Here is a 20,507-nt window from a genome sequence, read left to right on the forward strand (position 1 = left end):
ATTAAAAGGCACTACTCAATGATTTCACCGAAGTGTCTTCACCCCTTTACTTTCAACATATGAAAAATGGGTGTCATAATAAGCTTTTGGAACCAGAACATTTTTCTCCCAAGAATTCTATTTTCTTTCATTCATATTGCTTTAATATTCATACCTATATTCTACACAAATTACTTTTCCAAATTATGAATTGATCCATATGCATCATGTAAAATGTTCAGATCTCTCTTATCTCCACTAAGATGCTTACTCTACTTTAGAATCTTTCTGCACTTTAACATTTATGTGAGTAAAGAGTATTTCTACAAGCCTCATATTTAAACTATATTTCTTTGATTATGTTATTAAACACAATAAACATTATGGGATGTTATGTAATATGAAATAATTATATATCAATGTATTCAATACTTTTTCAGTTATTTTTATGTAACATCGATATAAAGTTTTTTTGCACAAAAGACTGGCTTTATTGAAATAAATTTTACATGAGTTATGGATAGTCAATTTATGTGAAAGCTCTCATTTCCCCCCTTTTGAGATACATTTTCCATTTGGTTGTTATGTAACATATACTGTGGCATGAAATAAAATTCCAAAATCATTCACATAGTACAACTGATAAATTTGCATTATATTTGTAAAGTGCTATAAATAAAAACACAACTGTTTGAGGTTCAATTAAAGTGACTTCTCATTTAATTGAGAAAAGAGACTCTCTTACTCTTTTCATCTCTTAGAGTTTCACCTCTCAGAGTTTGCCTTTAAGTTGAAGCAGTGCTCTATGGAACCATTACTATGTGGCTTTAGACTGTTCTGCCTGCTTTATATCTGTTGAGGATAACACATTTAGAAGTATGATTAAACCTATGAAGACAAAATATTGAGTGTCAGTATTAACCCCTTTGGTTCTTCAGAGAAAGAAATAAAAATTGCTCACTTCTAGTCCCGATTAACTTCTGAAAAACCCAACTGTCATGACTTGTGCTGTCCAACATGGTAGTTACCTTTGGCTATTTAAATTTAAATGTAATTAAAAATTCATTCTTCAGTCACACCAAACATTGTTCAAGAGCTCAAGAAGCACATACATCTGTCAGTTACTAAATTAGACAGCACAGATGCAGAGCACTTCCTTCACAGCAGAAAGTTCTACTGGACAGCACTCAGCTAGACCTCAGAGGAGTGGATTGGTATAAACATATATGAATATATGCAATTTTTCCATCTTAGTAACAAAAGTTACTTGCTTAAGCTTATCTTCAACATATTCACAATCTTATTTTAGCCCAAGATAATAGTATAAAAATAGATATTTGTATAATTTCTCAAAATCCTATAATGTGATACCAAAGTTGGAAGCCCTCTAATGAATTCCTTCTTTGCCAATGTAAACTCAGTCTCCTCTGCTCTCTCTGGACCGCAGTGGCTCACCTGTGAGCAGTCTTCCTGAGGCACCTGAAGGGAAGCCTTGCGAGGGACTCCTCATCAGTGTGGACTACTCATTCCTGCTACCTTATATGACCATCTTGGAGGACGGTCCCTGGAGGCAATGCCTCTGCTCTGTGCTCCGGCATGCATCCTGGGACCCCAGGAGGCCCACTCGTGGCAGGCTAACCATCCATGTAGGCCCCACCCGGCTTCCCATGATCAGCCAGGCCCACATGTCCTCCACTAAAGCCACCAGAGCACCATCTGAGCCCAATGCCTGGGCAGACAACCCAGCCCATCTTTCTACCTTCAAGGCCCAGATTATACCTAAAGTCTTTCCTGAAAGCCTAAACTTGGTAAAATACAACTTATAACATATGAAAATAGCAATTTGTATAAACCCAAGGAAAACCATCCTCAGTAAAATAAATGATGCATTAAAACTCTTTCAAAATAATAAAATATACTCTCATCTGACTAGTTCAATATAAATACTCTTTTCAATACCACTTTATCCCTGGATCTCCAAAAACAATGCAGTCAACTTCAAAATTTGGTCTTTTAAGTGATAATTTTAAAAAAGAACACATTTTCTAAAACATTAAATGTGTAATATTTGGAAACAAGTAAATGCAAATGAACCTTTAAATATCAATACTATAAACCCATTTATCGATTCTCCAGTCCACAGAGAGAGGTATTCACATACTTGAAATTTGAAAACCATTTTTCCTAACAATTATGACAGTGGTTTCTAGACTTTGCCTTTAAGCTCAAGCCATTATTCCTCTATGACAACCTACAACAGGAAGATTTACAGCTCCACAGGTCAGGAAGATTCTGTAGTCTTCTGATGGATGGCATCAAAGCTGAAGGCTGAAAGATACTTTGGTGGTATAGCTGGGAACAGATTCTGCAACAAAAAGAAAAAAATATACTCAACCACTCCACATCTTATTATGAAGTGTAACTACATCAAAATACAAATTATTGTCATTTCATACTCCAAGTATAGAGATAAATGCATTTATTTATCACCATTAAGTCAATCACAACAAATGTATAGTCATGCTTTAGAGATATTTAGACCTAAGATAGAAGAATGCATTAAGATTGATTTTTAATTTTTAAATTTATATATGTTTTTTCTTTTTTTTTCCCTGCACTGTGTCTTTGCTGCAGCATGCAAGTTTAGTTGCTCTGTGTCATATAGGATCTAGTTCCTCAACCAGCTATCAAATCTGTGTCCCCTGCCTTGAAAGGCAGATTCTTAACCACCGGACCACCAGGGAAGTCCTGAAGATTAACTTATTATTAATTCTCATTCTTTTGCAATTTTTCCAACCACCTTACATAAGTTACATCAACATACTGGAAACTGTATGAGCCTAAAATAGTAAAAGTTGATAAAACAGAAATATCTGGCCAAGGACTATAGATGCCAGGTAGAAGGGAATATGGTTTATAAGAGAAGTCTGGGCTATTCCTAAACCAAGCACCATCTTATTAATAATCATTTTATTATTCTTGCTCTTCCCACTGGCTACTGCATACCCTTTCTCTCTTCACGGCCAAATTCTTTCAAAGGCTGGTCTATACCAACGGTTCTCAGACTCAGAGCATCAGTATCACCTGGAAACTTCTGAGAAATGCACATTCTCAGGCCCCACCCCAGACCTGATGACTCAAAAATTCTGGGAGTGGAGCCTGTAGCTGATTCTCATGTTCACTAAAGTGTGAGGACCAGGGAGAGGCCTCATTTCTTCAACATTCTTGAATCATACAAGGTTGGACATCCACACAGACTCACTAAATCTACTTTTTAAAACAAATTTATTTATCTATTTTGGCTGCACCCTGCGGTATGAGGGATCTTAGTTCCCTGGTTAGGGAACCCTCACCCCCTGCACTGGAAGGCAGAGTCGTAACCACTGGGCCACCAAGGAAGTCCCACTAAATCTGTGTTCTTTGCCTTACAGTGATGAACTCTCTAACTCTGACATTAGTCTGAAAGGGAAGGAGAGAAGAGAGAGAAGACAGCACAATGAAGAAGAAAGAAACTTTTAAAAAAATTCAAAGCATATGTCCAACGACATCTAGGCTGATCTATTAAGAAATCAGCGTTTATGCCGGTCAAACACAGCTGAATATTGGCAATATCACTTAGTTCAACCTAATGTGAGTATATGAAGGATGTGTGAGTGTGTGCGTGCGTGCTCAGTTGCTCATTCACGTCTGACTCTTTGCGACCCTATGGACTGCAGCCCACCAGGCTGCTCTGTCCATGGGATTTCCCAGGCAAGAATACTGGGGTGGGTTGCCTTTCCCTTCTCCAGAGGATCTTCCCTACCCAGGGATTCGAAACCACATCTTCTGCATCTCCTGCATTGCAGATTCTTTTACCGCTGAGCCACCAGGAAGCCCATATGAAGGATAGAATTATGATAATTATTTAGAAATAAACAAATGGATTCAAAACCTATTATCACTAAAATTAACTTTTAAAATCAAACCATTTTTATTGCTGGCCACATAGATGGAAAGACTAATACCTATTTTCTCTAATCCATTCTTACATTTTTATAATAGCACTATAACAGAATTATGAACAGATGAATAAAATACAAGAAAGTTTTCTGCAAGAGGAAAATTATACAACCCAAAGATAAATTTTGACAAGTAAATGGTTCTGGTATTTCAGTTTCATGTTTAACATAAATTTCTAATTTATTTCATAACATTTCAGGATTCAGGATTAAGGATGGACAAACACATGAGAGATAACTGTATAGAAATTTTCTTATTTTAACTGGAAAAATTTTACTTTGCCAATAAATGGTATTTTTCATTAACGTCATCAGATACCTGAATATCTGAATGTGACGTATCATCTTCAGATACCTACTAACAAGGGAGCAATAAGCTCACATGTATGATACTTTCTGAGAGTGACTGAGGGAACCTGTCCCCAAGTGCTTGTCTTCAGAGTCACGGGGCCAGGGCTACATCCTCCCTAAATCCACATGCACAACATCGTTCATTCAGGTCTGTACCCAGCTTATCAAAAAAAAGAGAAATGGAAAAATTAAGAGATAACTTGTGGGCACCCACACCCAGAAGAGGAAAAAAAACAAAAGAGGCAGCAAAAAAGAACAAAGACTAATTGATGCCTTTCCTTGAGTCTTTGTTTCTGACGGGAGGAAGGGGTCCTAAGGCTTCTGGAGCACTTTGGAAACAGCCACTAGGTAAAACACTTGCGCCCTTTCCTGAGGTATTGTGACTGCTCTGTTCCTCTGCATCATTTAGTTATGGGAAACCCAAACTAAATGCATCTATTTACTGGTCTGCCAGGTGGGACTAGTGGTAAAGAACCAGCCTGCCAATGGAAATGTAAAGGATGTGGGTTCGATCCCTGGGTTAGGAAGATCCTCTGGAAGAAGGCATGGCAACCCACTCTAGTATTCTTGCCTGGAGAATCCCCATGGGCAGAGGAGCCTGGAGGGCTACAGTGTGTAGGGTCTCAAAGAATCGGACACGACTGAAGCAACTTAGCATACACACACTAATCTGTCATTTTGTTTTTTCCTTTTGTGATATTTTACAGGTGTACTTTGATTTATATAAGAGATGACTTTTTTAAAAGTTAAATTTAAATGGATTTTGACATAGAAACTTCTGTTCTATTAATTAAAATACTATTTTATCAATATCATTTCATTACAATTCCACATAAAGTTAGTAATGCAACCTTCACATTTTAAGTGCATGTTTCCCAGCTTCTCTGTCACATGGTTGAGGATGTATTAAGCAGGCTAATACACTAAGAAAGTTTGATTATTTAACGAAAGCAAATGTATCTCTCTCTTTTTCTTTTTTGGTAAATAGAAAATAATTTACAAAGTAACCTGCCCCTAACCAATCAGGTTTTCTTTAGTTTGGCTTACAGCAAAAAATGTGTTGCATGAGTGATTGGAATTCTATATACTCATTTTGGCCACCTTATGCGACGAGTTGACTCACTGGAAAAGACTCTGATGCTGGGAAAGGTTGGGGGCGGGAGGAGAAGGGGACGACAGAGAATGAGATGGCTGGATGGCATCACCGACTCTGTGGACATGAGTTTGAGTGTACTCCGGGAGTTGGTGATGGACAGGGAGGCCTGGCGTGCTGTGATTCATGGGGTCGCAGAGAGTCGGACACGACTGAGCGACTGAACTGAACTGAACTGAACTGAAATATGAATAACCTACCTCTTTCTTTAAGATCTTCAATATAGGCTTTCATAAATTCTTTATCAAAATGTTGGCGATCTCGTTCACTCTCCATCGTTTCATCACCATCTTGACACTGGGTATTCTCAAGAGGATTGTCCATAAGACTTACAAATCTATTCAAGAGAATACGGAAAACACCACCACTTTCACCTGTGCATTTGCAATTGTGCAAAAATCTTCTCAGAAGTCAACCTTTGTGGCACTAAATCCCAATTTCTCACTTCTTCTTGGAAGTCACAGCTGACCACATAATAATAGTGTCAATATTCCAATAGTGGAATTTCACTGTGCAGTAATCCAATACGATTACTGGATTCAGTTTATACCAGACTGTGCAGAGGCTTGTTGGGAAAATGAGAGGTACTTAGCCCCAGAGGACAGTGGGCATGAGGTGAACAATAATACTTAACCTCTCTGTCAGATATGATGCCTTACTATGCTTGATATTACTCCCAATTAGTGACAGCAATCTCTTAAAATGTGGCTACATTGAAAAGGACTCAGATGAAATCCCCATCAAAGAAATATTTAAAATATGGATTACTGTAACAAAAAAAAAAGAAGCTAAGGGAGACAAGCCAAAATGGCATTTGACCTAATTTCTTCACAATTTTGAAAGATCTTTTGATGTGAAAGATTCTACAAATATTTCTATTCAAAATAGGAAATCTTTCGAACAGTCTTTGGTTACAATTGTAGGCCCTACTAAGTCTTGGGGAATTTAGTCTACTCTCTTCAGTTTGTAGAAGAAATGTTACATACATATATTATAAATATACATATACATGTATATATATGATATCAGCCACATAACTGCTAGCTTTATATATCTATATATATATAGATATCCCAGTTAATTTTCCCTTTAACTTTATTTAATAGCTAAATATGGGGAAAGCAAAAAGGCTTTACTTCTTACATAGATCCATTTAACTTTTCTTTTGTAATTTGTTTCATTGAATTTTTATCACCTTTTTTAATCCAAAAATAAGACATATACCTATATTTTATATCCTTCATTTTTCATCCAAGTAATCACTGTACCAATCTTAAAATTTGAATTGCACAATGATACTTTTTATGTAAAGCAGCCCTACTACCCCTTTGCTCCTCTCCCATCTCAAAGAAATTTGTCACTGGTCAATCACTGTTTTTACTGAATCTATTTGAAATTATCTTTTACCATGGAAAAATACTTTAATGTTGTTCAATCAGGTGAAGATATTCCTCCCCTTATCTTCAACTCCCTCTATATCCCTAACCTTCCTCCCTCCCAATTTTTATCTATACTTTTATTTTTTCAACATTTTATTATGAAACTTTTTCACACATTCAGCAAAGTTGGAAAATGTTACAATGAACACCCCTGTAATCACTCCTAGGTCCCACATTTAACATTTTACTGTACTTGCTTTACCACATACCCATCCACCGATCTACCCATTCCTCTAGCCACCCATCAAGCCACCTGATTTTTTGAAGCATTTCAAAGCACATCACAGACTTTGTGTAGTTTTACATTGTTATTGTCAACACCATCCATGTTCCGATCTGTAACCACATTTAACTTTTCTATCTTGTTTGCAGTTTGATTCTAGAATTGAAAACCAGTTTATAATATTTATATGTTTGTGACAATTATCTGGTAAGTCTTAGAGATACCGTCGTATTTTGAAAATGAGACAGCAAAATGCTGTCTGGGCATCTTTATATGAAGACAGTGTTTGCCCAGCGGACAGCCCTGCTGTGGCTGACCACTCAGGGAGCAAATCAGTACCCTGGGGAATCTCCAAACACAAAACTCCAGGGTCATTCCCTCAGGGCCTCCCTCAAGCAAACCTTACACTTTTCGATCAGTGAACCCTTGGTGCTAAGTTATCTGCCCAGTGAAATAAAGGAGGAGCTCGGGAAGGCAGGGGACCACCTGTTTGTATGAAGCTTTCCTTTTGCTCCTTCTGTTTTTAGCACCACGACCCAGTCTACACCTTCCATACCTGAAATCCGACTACCACGCATCTTTGGAGTCCTCCAGGATATGGCTCATCTCGCGGTTTGCCCTCTGAGCTTCAGCCTGTTTCATCCTATTTCCATCAGACACCAGTGTGCCTCTGCTGAGTATCTGCCAGAAATGTGTTGGGACCTCTCATTCCGTGAGGACCCTAGCTGCTTCTTTCATCATTGTGGGTCTATACATTTTATTTTTCCCCTCATTTTAATGGTGTCTCAAGATGGACAGGTGTTAAATACCTCATCATGTATCTATTATTGTTATCATTAACCTGGCAATTCTCATTCATTTTATAGCCTCCTTCCTATATTTAGTTTGTGGCTTAATCCAGATTTCTTTTTATATGTTATTTATAATAATTTTATATGTATTTATCTGTGTGTGTGTGTGTGTACTTGTGCCCTGGGCACATATCCCTCTGTGCCTTCAGCCAGCAGGTAGCATTTATCCAGAAATTCTTTGAGCTATACCTCCCCATGCCATTGACCAAAGACTTCAAAATTCCATATGAAAGCACCAGAATTTCTTGTTCTCAGAGTAGGAGAACCATTGAACATGGTGTCTGAGACGGAGGCCCGGGCTCCAGGGGCCCCTCGCTCTTACCTTGCATCTGAATGGGTCTCTACTGGGCCGTCTACTCACTTTAAAGGTGTGGAGGAGTCACAGAGGGCTGTGGGGAGCTCCACCAAGTGGTCCCCGCTGACAACTAACAAGGTGAGCTTCTTTAGGTTAAGCAAAGCATAAGGAAGGTAGGTGAGCTTGTTCTTGTACAGCAAAAAGGTCTGCAGTCCTTCTAGCCTAAGAAGACAAGAAAGGGATTAGAACTCAAGGACTTAGCCTCACAGCTAAGAAAAGTGAATTACTGATAAATTCTAGTAGGAAATCGCTACTTAGTTTATTTTTTACATATGACCCTTATAAGGATAAACTGGCTATACGATTTAAATAAAGTCACACTGGGTGACATGATTTGGGTTTTTTGTTTTTTAAGTTTTTACTGACTTAGTTGGCAATGGAAGATAGAGATATACCAGCAGGATAAGCAAATTATACAATATGTAGTAGGCCATGATGGAACTTAAAAAATCAGTGTATCTGCCATTCTATCTAGTATCTACTCTGTTCCCACAGGTAGATATGGAAAAGAAATCATATTAGAGCTGCAGTGAGAATAAACAAATTTTGGTAACATATTTCCTCTTGTGAGAACACAGTTACTATTCTCTCATCATACTTTAAAATATAGATAAACCTGCAGAGTGAAAAGGAAATGAGCAAAATATGGTCCAAATATGTTATTCTCTGTTTTCCATTTTCTTCTAGCTCAGTGCCTGCCTCTCTAGCTTTTCCTTTCAGTCATCTGCAAAATTTTGACTGATCCCACAAAATATTTCACAAAGTTCCCCTTGTGTTTCAAACTAAAACAATTCCCACTAGGTCTCATAAACCAGGAGAGCATCCATATGCATCACATGTCCCAGGAGTAGAGAAAGGTCATATGAGATGGCATTCAGGACCAAGCCATCTTCAGTTCCTGTGTCCCAACAGCTTACCACGCTACTTTATGATGAACACTATGGATTCCAGGAGGCCGGAAAGTTTGTTTCATTCACATTTTGAACTCCACCCACTCTCTGGGCCTGCCACACAGAAGCCTAGTAACACTGGCTGATTGAATGAATGAATCTTACATGACTCTGTATAATAGTTATTTTTTTTAAAATGAAATAGCTACAAGGATAGAATTTGAAAACCTTACTAAGCATATCAATTTTGTTTGAAACATTATGTATAATAAAGCAATAAATGAAACTGATAAAAATTATCCTGATATCCTATATAGAATGTTTCTATTCCATACATAACGAATTTACTTTTCTACTCCTGGGGAGTAAGGGAAAGCTAAACTTCCATTCTACTGAGGACTAAAGTAAAACAAAGATGTGTTCAAATTGTGTGTATATATATATATATATATATATGCACACACACACACATACATATATATGTGTGTATATATATTGTGTTTAAACTGCATATATATATTTTTACTAAAGTAAAACAGATGCGTTCAAATTGTGTATATATATATATGTATGTGTGTGTGTGTATATATATATATACACAATTTGAACGCATCTGTTTTACTTTAGTAAAAATATATATATGCAGTTTAAACACAATATATATACACACAATATATATACACACAATATATATACACACAATATATATACAGTTGACCCTTGAATAACATAGGTCTGAACTGCATGAGTCCACTCATATGCAGATATTTTTCAACAGTAAATATTACAGTATTGCATGGGTCTGTGGTTGGTTGAATCCACAGATGCAGAGGAACCCCTGGTACAGAGACCAACAAGAAACTATATGCCGATTAAGCCCCTCATTGTTCAAGGGTCAGCTGTACATGTATCTGTATGATGTAGACTGACAATTGTCTTATTCTATTAAGAACCAAACTAGTTTCTCAGAACCAAGAAACTCTGGAAAACTAGTTGATCTTCGAAAGCATTCACGTGTCAGGCGTGTTTAAAATGCTAGTGACTAGTCCACGTACCGCACCTTCAGAATGCAAGCAGCTACCTGTCTATGTCTTGTGGCAGGTCATTCAGGTTATTGTTGCTGATATCCAACCACTGCAAGTTAGACATCCGTAGGACACAGATCGGGACACTGGCAAACTTGTTTGCTGAGATATCTACGAATGAAACTTGCTTCAAATTACTTAACTAGGAAGGAATAACAAAACATTCTAATTACTTTTCAATTTTTTAATTCATTTTTTAAAATTTTTATTGGGGTAGCGTTGATTTATTACGTTGTGTCTAATTACTTTTTAACAGTGGGAATTAGGTTCAACTAATAATTTTTTTTTTAATTTTTTTTAACTTATTTATTTTTTATTGGAGGCAAATTATTTTACAATATTATATTGGTTGGTTTTGCCACACGTTGACATGAATTCGCCCCAGGTGTACATGAGTTCCCCCTCCTGAACCCCCCTCCCACCTCTCTCCTCCCTTTATCCTCCCTCTGGGTCATCCCCACACGCCAGCCCCGAGCATCCTATAACATGCATCGATCCTGAACTGGTGATTCGTTTCACATATAACAACATACATGTTTCAATGCCATTCTCCCAAATCATCCCACCCTCACCCTCTCCCACAGAGTCCCAAAGACTGTTCTATACATCTGTGTCTCTTTTGCTGTCTCGTATACAGGGTTATCATTTGCATCTCTCTAAATTCCATATATATGCATTAGTATACTGTATTGGTGTTTTTCTTTCTGGCTTACTTCACTCTGTATAATAGGCTCCAGTTTCATCCAATCTAATAATTTTTAGATTGACGTCTCTTCCCAAAGGCATTTATATGAACATATGCCGAAGAATTGATGCTTTTGAACTGTGGTGTTGGAGAAGACTCTTGAGAGTCCCTTGTACTGCAAGGAGATCCAACCAGTCCATTCTAAAGGAGATCAATCCTGGGTGTTCATTGGAAGGACTGATGCTAAAGCTGAATACTTTGGCCACCTCATGCGACGAGCTGACTCACTGGAAAAGACTCTGATGCTGGGAAAGGTTGGGGGCAGGAGAAGGGGATGACCGAGAATGAGATGGCTGGATGGCATCACCGACTCTGTGGACATGAGTTTGAGTGACCTCCGGGAGTTGGTGATGGACAGGGAGGCCTGGCGTGCTGTGATTCATGGGGTTGCGGAGAGTCGGACACGACTGAGCAACTGAACTGAACTGAACTGATGCAAAACAGATACATACAGTATATATTCTGCACACCTATTGTGTGTTCACTGTGCTACATTCTGGGGGTGGTAAGATGGATAGCTCACAGTGGCTGCCCTTGAGGGGTTTATACTTTCATAAACGAGCAAGGCAAATTTATGTAGTAAAAACTAGTGTGAAGAAGTTTCCAATTTGCAACATTCAGTAACACAGAAAGGAGTGAGGTGAGAGTCGGGGTCAGGAAAGAGTCACAGAGAATGGAGTGTTAGAATTGGGTCCTGAGGTTCCTTGATAGGTGGAAAGGTTGGGGAGGAAACTCCAGGTGGGGAACAGCATGTGCAAAGCCAGAGAAGACAGAAAGTGTAAGCCTCAAAGAGTAGTGTGACCTAGTGAAGCCTGTCTTAATGGCTTTTGGCAAATCTTCAGGAGACTCACACTTGAACTGGTAAAGAGACAAGGCAAATGATCAGAAATCTCCACTGTTATTCCGAAGGGCATGCCCTACAGGACTTACTTATGGAGTGGACATGGGGCACGGGAGCAAGAAAGGTCAAAGGTGAGTTGGCTTGCCGCCACCCTGCACATCTGGGAGAGGACTGGGCCTCTCTGTAAAGATGGGAGGACTCGGGAACGAGAAGCTTGTGGGAGAAACTTGAGCCCTGGCTGTGCCCCCTCACCAGGACCATCCCTCGGCATTTCCCGGGTCACACAGATGCTAAGAGTGGAAGCAGCCACTCCCTCTCACCCAGAAGTTTCCAAGAAAGAAGAAGAATACACCTTCCAGGACTAGACAGAGTCAGTGGCCAGGGCCTTGTCAGAGCCTCACCAGCGACACTATTTTTAGCCTATTCATTAGCAGCAGGATTTGTGAGATCCTTATCGCTCTTCAAGCACAAGAAGCCTGTTGAGTTTTATTTAACAACAAAAACTGTTGACTTTCATTTGTTCTGTTTTATCAGAAAATAATATAAAATCATTTCCCCAATGAATACAGACAAAAAAGAAACAAATGGGTATTTTTTAATTAATGGACTTCTCAAATTATATCTCTGGACTGCTTTACTTATCTGCATTTAAATTTTTAAAAATTTAATCCACTTCATTTATTTCCAATTGTTTCCAATTTTTTTCTCCATTATGGGTAAACAAATTGGGATCTGCATTATGGACATCAAGCATCACATATTAAACAGACATTAGATAAAAATACCTTGCATGAAAATAGCATTTATTTTGCCTAGTTTTCTTTTGATAGCAGCTCTGAAATTAAATTTGGGTTGTAGCCAAGTGTAAGCACGTTTCTAAAGACTTTCTATTAGCTGGTTTAGGGTGATTAAAATGTCATGAAAATGTCACTTAAGTAAAGATGGATTTCATCTTCTAAAACTTCTTCCCCATATTATAGACCATTCCATGTCATAAACCAAGTAAAAACAAATCATCATGCAAAAATGTTTCTTTCTTACTTCAAAAGGGAGCTCAGTTAATTCTAGATTTCCAGAACAATCTAGTTTCTCTAGATTTTCACAGTCTCCCAGTTCTGGAGGAATGCTCTTCAGACAGTTGAAACTCACGTTGAGTTCCTTGAGGTTCTTCAAACAACCTGTTATGAGAAAAAATCAAGAGGCATAGTGAAGGTTCATTAGGGTCTTTTAAGGACAAAAAGAAAACGGAGATGTAAAACATTTGTATAAATGATGGTAGCGAAGGCATGAAACATAATTTTGTGTTTGTTTTCTAAGCACTCTGATTAAATGTCTGCTCATCTTTTATCCTGAGCATTTTGATCATAGATGAGAGCATTTTTTGCTTATTTTTTATCTGTTTAATCCTTTGTGAAACTATAGGCAAGGGGGATGTGGGGGATTTTTCCTCCACACAGACTGAGTCAGGACCCAAAACCCACAGAGTGCAAACCTCTCTGAAATCATACGATGAATGGAGTAACAGGCAATGGCTTTGAAGTGGTCCTTCAGACTCTGAAGGGAGACAAGCTACGTACTGAAATACACACAAAGCTCAATGTACATGGTAAATGACTTCAGCAAGGAGACTGTTCATAGGCTGCATGGAATTCATTTATCTTTGGCTTCATATTTGCATTTATTAATTATGACATATCATGCTTCCTAAAGAATATGTGTGCTTTTAAAAAGTCTAAATCCCTTTTACAGGCAGGAAGTGAACACACTGAGAATATTAGGCAATAACAGATTGATGGAGAAACACCACATCCCACTTGTGTCTTGATTGACTAAACATATGACCAGTTTCAAATCAGAAACCAGTACAAGAGTAAATACATTTAATATTCCAAAAATCATGTCACGCATGATCTAAAGCATTACTTTAACATTCTTAATCTAATTTTAAAAGTTGGAAAACCAAAAGTATTGTTTACTTTTGCAGAGCAGGCACTCAAAATACAAAATTTCTTGCCATTTTAAGAATGAGAAAGGGAAACAAAGAAAGACAGTATATTGGCGGTAGGTCCACTTCTGAGTTAATTTTTGTGGTCTCACTGTTAGACGATGAAGATGATGTTGTGAAAATCAGTGGCCCCTCTAACTTACCCACCTGGTATACACTGCAACTGCAACCTAACAGTCAGGTATTGGTGTCAAAACAGCAGGATGGATTCGGGGGCTAACATAAAATAACAAAAGACTGTTTCTCTTATGGGAAGGGCTGGGGAGTGTGTGATCAGACTAACGCTCTCCACAGGCACAGCTTCTGTAAGACAGGGTCACACTGCACAAACCTTCTTTAGTTTAAATAAGGAAAGTTAAGATGGGCACAGATAGTGTAAATGTTCTAAGCTGTCTAGTCTCCAGATTCAGGAGAGTAAATTTGTCTATTAAAGAGTTACCTGATCTGGTTGGTGGAGGCCTTTGCTCCAGTACATTAAGGACAGATTTATACCAACCGTACATGCATTTACCACAAGGGGATGTAAAGAGACGATGAGGTAACTGGAGAGAAAACTGTATATAAGTTCCTTCTAGCTAGCGCAAAGAAAAAGTAGTAGCTTTGGAAAGTCTACCTCAGATATAACATTTTAATAATTTACAGACATAAAGAAATTGGATATGTTTGTATTCACATTGTTGGTCTCCTTGCCACTTATTTTCATGATGCCTGATCTCATTATATAAACACTACTTTTCCTCTCTCAACAAATAAGAACTTGGCATTATTCATCTGAGATGAACTCGGTAGTCCCCATCAGAGGTAGTGAACAGCATTGTCATCAAGCACCATGAGCCGGAGGTTCCGGGAAAAAACAGCTTTTCAGTGTGACAAGGGTCCCAAGTCACAAAAACTAAAATAAAACCTTTAAGGCACTGCTATGGTCTGAAAATTCATACGTTGAAATCCTAATGCCCAAAGGTGATGTTATTATTAGTAGGTGGGGTCTTTGGGAGCTAATTACGGTTAGGTAAGATCATGAGGGTGGAGCTCCAAGAGGGATCCATGGTCTTGTAGAAAAGAGCTCCCTGGCCCCTTCGACCACGTGAGGATTCAGTAAGAAGTGTGCAACCCAGAAAAAGGCCCTCCGTTCACCATGCTGGCACTCCGATCTCAGACTCCAGAACTGTGAGCAAAAAAAATTATTTTGTTTATAAACCACCCAGTCCGTTTTTTTTTATAGCAGTCTGAATGGACTAAGACAGCCATCATAGCTCCAGCATATTATATTTCCAAATAGCTAATGAGTCTATCCTTTCCTGCAATGTTCCAGGATCTTTTCCAACTGAAATGAAATCTCCCTACCCAGGGCCCTCAGACCTAATTGCCAGTGAGCAGAATATAATCCAATTGGGGTACAATTTGTTGTCCAGAGGCGTCCAGCTTCTAGAGTCCAAAGAAAGCCTTAAAGAATTTACACACTTTAAATTAGTTGAGCAAACAGTTTTAAACTACTTCAATAATTAGCTATTTAAACCCATTTAATGATAATTCCTCAGCATTATGAGGACCACTAACTGTCATGCTTAATTCCTTGATGTCAAATGTCAGAAACAATTTCCTGATAATGAGAAACAGGATACCCAATTTGGTGACCACTTCCCCTCACCCACTCTGCTCAACCAATGCTCAGTTATTCTCTAAAACAACTCTGTAAGAGATCCAGTTCCACCTCCTTTACAAAAGATAGCCATTCAACATAAAAAAGATTAAAAAAAAAAAACAAAAAAAACACACAACTCTTCAGTCCTCTTTCTGGCCTACCACATTCTGTTGATTTTTTTTTTTTTTAATTTATCTCTAGTGTGTAAAGAGTTATACCTACTCCACCAGGAAAATACCATGTCTTTAATTAGTATATGTTTAGTTCTTTTCAGCACATTTGGAATGATTTGTCCTAAATGTCCACAACAGTTGTATTTGAAAAGAAGATGTATTCCAAACACTCCAAGTTAATAAATCAACTAGCATCTAAGAAGCAAGCAAGCAACAGAAAATAACTCCCTAGAACAAAACAAGGGCTAGTTACATCACATAAATGATTCCAAGACTCTCTTTTTATTATTTGATACTTACTTTTCTTATGTATGCCCTATGTAATGATAAAAATTTTATACTCATCCATCGCAAGAATCTCCAAACTAGGGATATGATATATTTCTCAGCCATGTGAGGAGAATTTCTGTGACTCTGCCAAAGTCACAGGTGTATTTGGCTGAATTATATTCAGCTGATTTGAAATAGACTCAAAGTTACAAGTTGGATAAGATATTTATGTATGACATATATCCAGTATAGAATGTATAGTTTCTGATTTCTTTCCCCTCCCCTCCCACAGTGTTTTTGACATGCAAAAACACTCAACTAGGGAATTCTAAAGGTGGCAAATATTATTAAAAAATCACCTAGTCTGACCCCTTATCCTCCAAAGGAGGATCAGTTCAGTTCAGTCGCTCAGTCGTATCCGACTCTTTGCGACCCCATGAATCACTCAAACTCATGTCCATCGAGTCGGTGATGCCATCCAGCCATCTCATTCTCTGTCGTCCCCATCTCCTCCCACCCCCAATCCCTCCCAGCATCAGATACTAAGATGCAAAAAAATGAAAGTATTTGCCTAAGTTACTCAGACTAGAATTGTGTCTTCAGAATCTTAGATCTAGTATCCAATTACTTAGTTTAAATGTAAAATATTTAAAGAACAAGTTAAATAAAGCATACTATAATCATCACTCCGGAGAAGGCAATGGCAAGCCACTCCAGTACTCTTGCCTAGAAAATCCCATGGGTGGAGGAGCCTGGTAGGCTGCAGTCCATGGGGTCGCTAAGGGTCAGACACCACTGAGCGACTTTACTTTCACTTTTTACTTTCACACATTGGAGAAGGAAATGGCAACCCACTCCAGTGTTCTTGTCTGGAGAATCCCAAGGACAGGGGAGCCTGGTGGGCTTCCGTCTATGGGGTCGCACAGAGTTGGACACGACTGAAGTGACTTAGCAGTAGCAGCAGTAGCAATAATCATCACTCAGCCATTAGGGAGAATGAGGAAGGATAGGATATTCTGATATTGAAAAATAACATTTATGTAAAGATAACAATGATGATGATGATGATGAGAGTGGTGAAGTCAAAGTCACTCAGTCGTTTGTGACCCCATGGACTATACAGTTCACAGAATTTTCCAGGCCAGAATACCGGAGTGGGTAGCCGTTCCCTTCTCCAGGGGATCTTCCCAATCCAGGGATCGAACCCAGGTCTCCTGCATTGCAGGCGGATTCTTTACCAGCTGAGCCACCAGGGAAGCCCAATGATAGTGGTGGTAGCTAGCAAATGTTGAGGGTTTATCTGTTCTAAATGCTTTCTTTGTATTAACTGTTTAATCCTTACAACAACCTTGTGAAGTAGATATTATTATTATTATTACCATTTTACAGATAGAGAAACTGAAAACCGGTGAGTGACCTGCCTAAGGTGACCTTTCAGTAAGTGAAAGACCCAATCAGCCTGACCTTAGAGTCCATCCCCATCTTCATGGTATGATAAAGGAAAACAAGGCTTAGCTGGAGAACATGGTGTAAGCTCTTCTATGGAAGTATGTTTAGTGTGCATATATGTTAAAGGGCATATATTTTAACATATGTTTATAAACATGGCTACAATGTAGAGCTCTAGAAGAACATTGGATATGTGTATAATTTTGATACCCAGAAAACAATCCTTGCTGAGAGAGTTGACTTTACATTTAATGTCTTTCTAGAATGTTTAATTATTTTGCCCTGCTCGTGACAGAGGTTTATGGGGATGATATGTGTCCAGAAAGACTTGAGTGTCTTAGAAGAATCATAACAACTATGTGCCCAAAACAGCCATGTGCTTCACCCACGAGAGAAAGAGAAGAATTGACGATCATTATCATGGACTTCACTTACGATGAAGCGAGGGAACAACGGAATGATTGAAAATAAAGAATCTGGACCAAAATAATACCAAAAGCTAAACTAAACTCATCAATGGACTAATATGTAGCAACAACATATTGCATCTTATATTTATAATAAATACATTATTGCATGTTTTTATTTCTAAAGCTAAAAGAAAAAAAAAGTTTCTAAACACAGCACTGCTCAGTAATGCTGCTGCTACTGCTAAATCTTGTCAGTCGTGTCCAACTCTGTGCGACCCCATAGACAGCAGCCCACCAGGCTCCTCCGTCCCTGGGATTCTCCAGGCAAGAATACTGGAGTGGGTTGCCATTTCCTTCTCCAGTGCATGAAAGTGAAAAGTGAAAGTGAAGTCACTCAGTCGTGTCGGACTCTTCACAACCCCATGGATTGTAGCCCACCAGGCTCCTCCACCCATGGGATTTTCCAGGCAAGAGTACTGGAGTGGGTTGCCATTGCCTTCTCCGCTCACTTATGAGACTTGCCATTTCTAAGGAAGTGGCAGATGTCAGCACTGCTGAGTTTCGCAGAGAGATCCTAGCATCACTACCCAGAGGGGACACTATGAACCAGAAGCTCTGGAGACACATGAAACAGCCCTGCCCAGAGACATCCTGGGGCAGTAGGAGAAGGGTTCTCCGTGTCACCTACTTCCCAGACAAGGGGCCTGAAGGTTCCAGCTAAGGAACATACCAATTTCAGCTGGAAGACGGGAGATCTGGTTTTTTGGTAGATCCAGAATCCTCATGGCTTGAAACAGTTCGATATACTTAGGAATGATTTGAATCAGAGTATTGCTGACGTGCCATTCTTTCAGATGTGTCTGCTCCTTCAAAGAATCTGGGAACTCCTAGAATAGAAGGAAACCCATTGGTCAGAACTAGCTTCTTCCTGTGTAGGAGTTCAGAGGCAGAATGCATGAAGCCAAGGAAAACATGCACTTGTTCCAAAACCCAGGGGAGAGGGAGCATGTGTGAGACCTTTAACCTAAACTGACTTAGCAAGCACGCACGCACGCCAGCTCTGCAGCCATTCCAAAGAGAAAGCAAGATGCTGTGGCTGTCAGTAACTCCACAGTAGCAAATGAGCCCAATTTCAAAAGGGCCATGAATTCATATTATTAAAATCAAATGCCAGGCGGACATTAACAGCCAGGTTCCCACCCCAAGCCACATACATATTATTTATTTACAACATATGGATTTAACATTGTCTAAAAATAAAATCTGGTCACAATTTAGATTTTAAAATGTGTGCTCCATTTCCCTTCCTCTGTACTACTAAAAGTTGCTTTTTAAAATATTTGATAAAGACTTAATATTTGCTGTGCCAAATTTCTAAATTTGTTTATGAGTCTTTAACAGGATGTTGAAGAAGACTCTTGAGAGTCCCTTATACTGCAAGGAGATCCAACCAGTCCATTCTAAAGGAGATCAATCCTGGGTGTTCATTGGAGGGACTGATGCTAAAGCTGAAACTCCAATACTTTGGCCACCTCATGCGACGAGTTGACTCACTGGAAAAGACTCTGATGCTGGGAAAGGTTGGGGGTGGGAGGAGAAGGGGACGGCGGAGAATGAGATGGCTGGATGGCATCACCGACTCTGTGGACATGAGTTTGAGTGTACTCCAGGAGTTGGTGATGGACAGGGAGGCCTGGCGTGCTGTGATTCATGGGGTCGCGGAGAGTCGGACACGACTGAGCGACTGAACTGAACTGAACTGAACAGGATAAGAGCCGAGAAGGACAGTGGGGAGACCAGGATGCTAAGCCACATCTCAAGGGCACCCCCTTTCTGGCCCTCACTTCTGAACTGACAGAGAGCAACTCAGGATCTTTCCTGCCTCAAGTGTTCTGGGATAAAATCGTAAAGGTATTGAGAAACACATTAGACCTTAGAGGGGTTATTTGGCCAGCTGAATAATTTCAGTTCATGGGCTTACGAGCCCCCACTTCAACAAGGTGTGCTGAGCACTGAGGGACATGCATGTCCCCTGACCTCACAGAGCTGACCACAGCGCACCATCAGCAAAGTGGGGCAGGAATGTACAGGGGAGAGGTGGGGCGGGGTGGAGGCAGCAATCAGAGCGTCCACAGGGACCCTTTGCCTGGTACCTGTACTTGGAATGGGTTTTAGGATCACTGCTCTTGGATATGTGCATTAAGCTTGCAACTTACAGAAGTCCTTTCATCTTTAATATGCTTTCGCATAGCAGTGCTCTTTTATTTATTTTTAATAATTAATTAATTAACTTTTTTGGCTGTGCTGAATCTCCACTACTACTTGGGCTTTTTTCTAGCTGCGGTGAGCAGGGGCTACTCTCCAGGTGCGGTGCATGGGCCTCTCGTTGCAGTGGCTTCTCTCGCTGCTGAGTGCGGGCTCTAGGGTGTGCCAGGTGCACCCTAGATAGCAAAGTGGGCACGATTCAGGCCCATCTCAAAGAAGAAAACTGAGGGCTTCCCTGGTAGCGCAGTGGTGAAGAATCTGTCTGCCAATACAAGAGACAAGGGATTCGATCCCTGATCCAGGAAGATCCCACATGACGCGCAGCAACTAAGCCCAGGCACCAGAACTACTGAGCCTGAGCTCTCGAGCCCGGAAGCCATAAC

The 20,507-nt window shown here is 39.5% G+C and overlaps 1 protein-coding gene across 4 annotated transcripts in view; it reads right to left on the bottom strand.

Moving 5' to 3' along the window:
* Window positions 1-653: 653 nt before the first annotated feature.
* LRRC2 (leucine rich repeat containing 2) overlaps window positions 654-20,507 on the bottom strand; it is a 79,249-nt gene continuing 59,395 nt past the window's right edge. For all 4 annotated transcript variants that reach the window (XM_055413655.2, XM_055413656.2, XM_055413654.2 and 1 more), the window contains 6 exons: window positions 18,590-18,746; window positions 12,952-13,088; window positions 10,321-10,466; window positions 8,356-8,511; window positions 5,682-5,818; window positions 654-2,344 (listed from right to left, as the gene is read on the bottom strand). In XM_055413655.2, the coding sequence (XP_055269630.2) occupies window positions 2,295-2,344; window positions 5,682-5,818; window positions 8,356-8,511; window positions 10,321-10,466; window positions 12,952-13,088; window positions 18,590-18,746 (783 nt within the window). In that variant the 3' untranslated portion in view covers window positions 654-2,294. The remainder of the gene's footprint in view (window positions 2,345-5,681; window positions 5,819-8,355; window positions 8,512-10,320; window positions 10,467-12,951; window positions 13,089-18,589; window positions 18,747-20,507) is intronic.

Source organism: Moschus berezovskii, chromosome 24 (genome assembly GCF_049115385.1).
Source record: "Moschus berezovskii isolate FMDL1 chromosome 24, NW_MosBer_1.0, whole genome shotgun sequence".
Lineage (NCBI taxonomy): Eukaryota > Metazoa > Chordata > Mammalia > Artiodactyla > Moschidae > Moschus > Moschus berezovskii.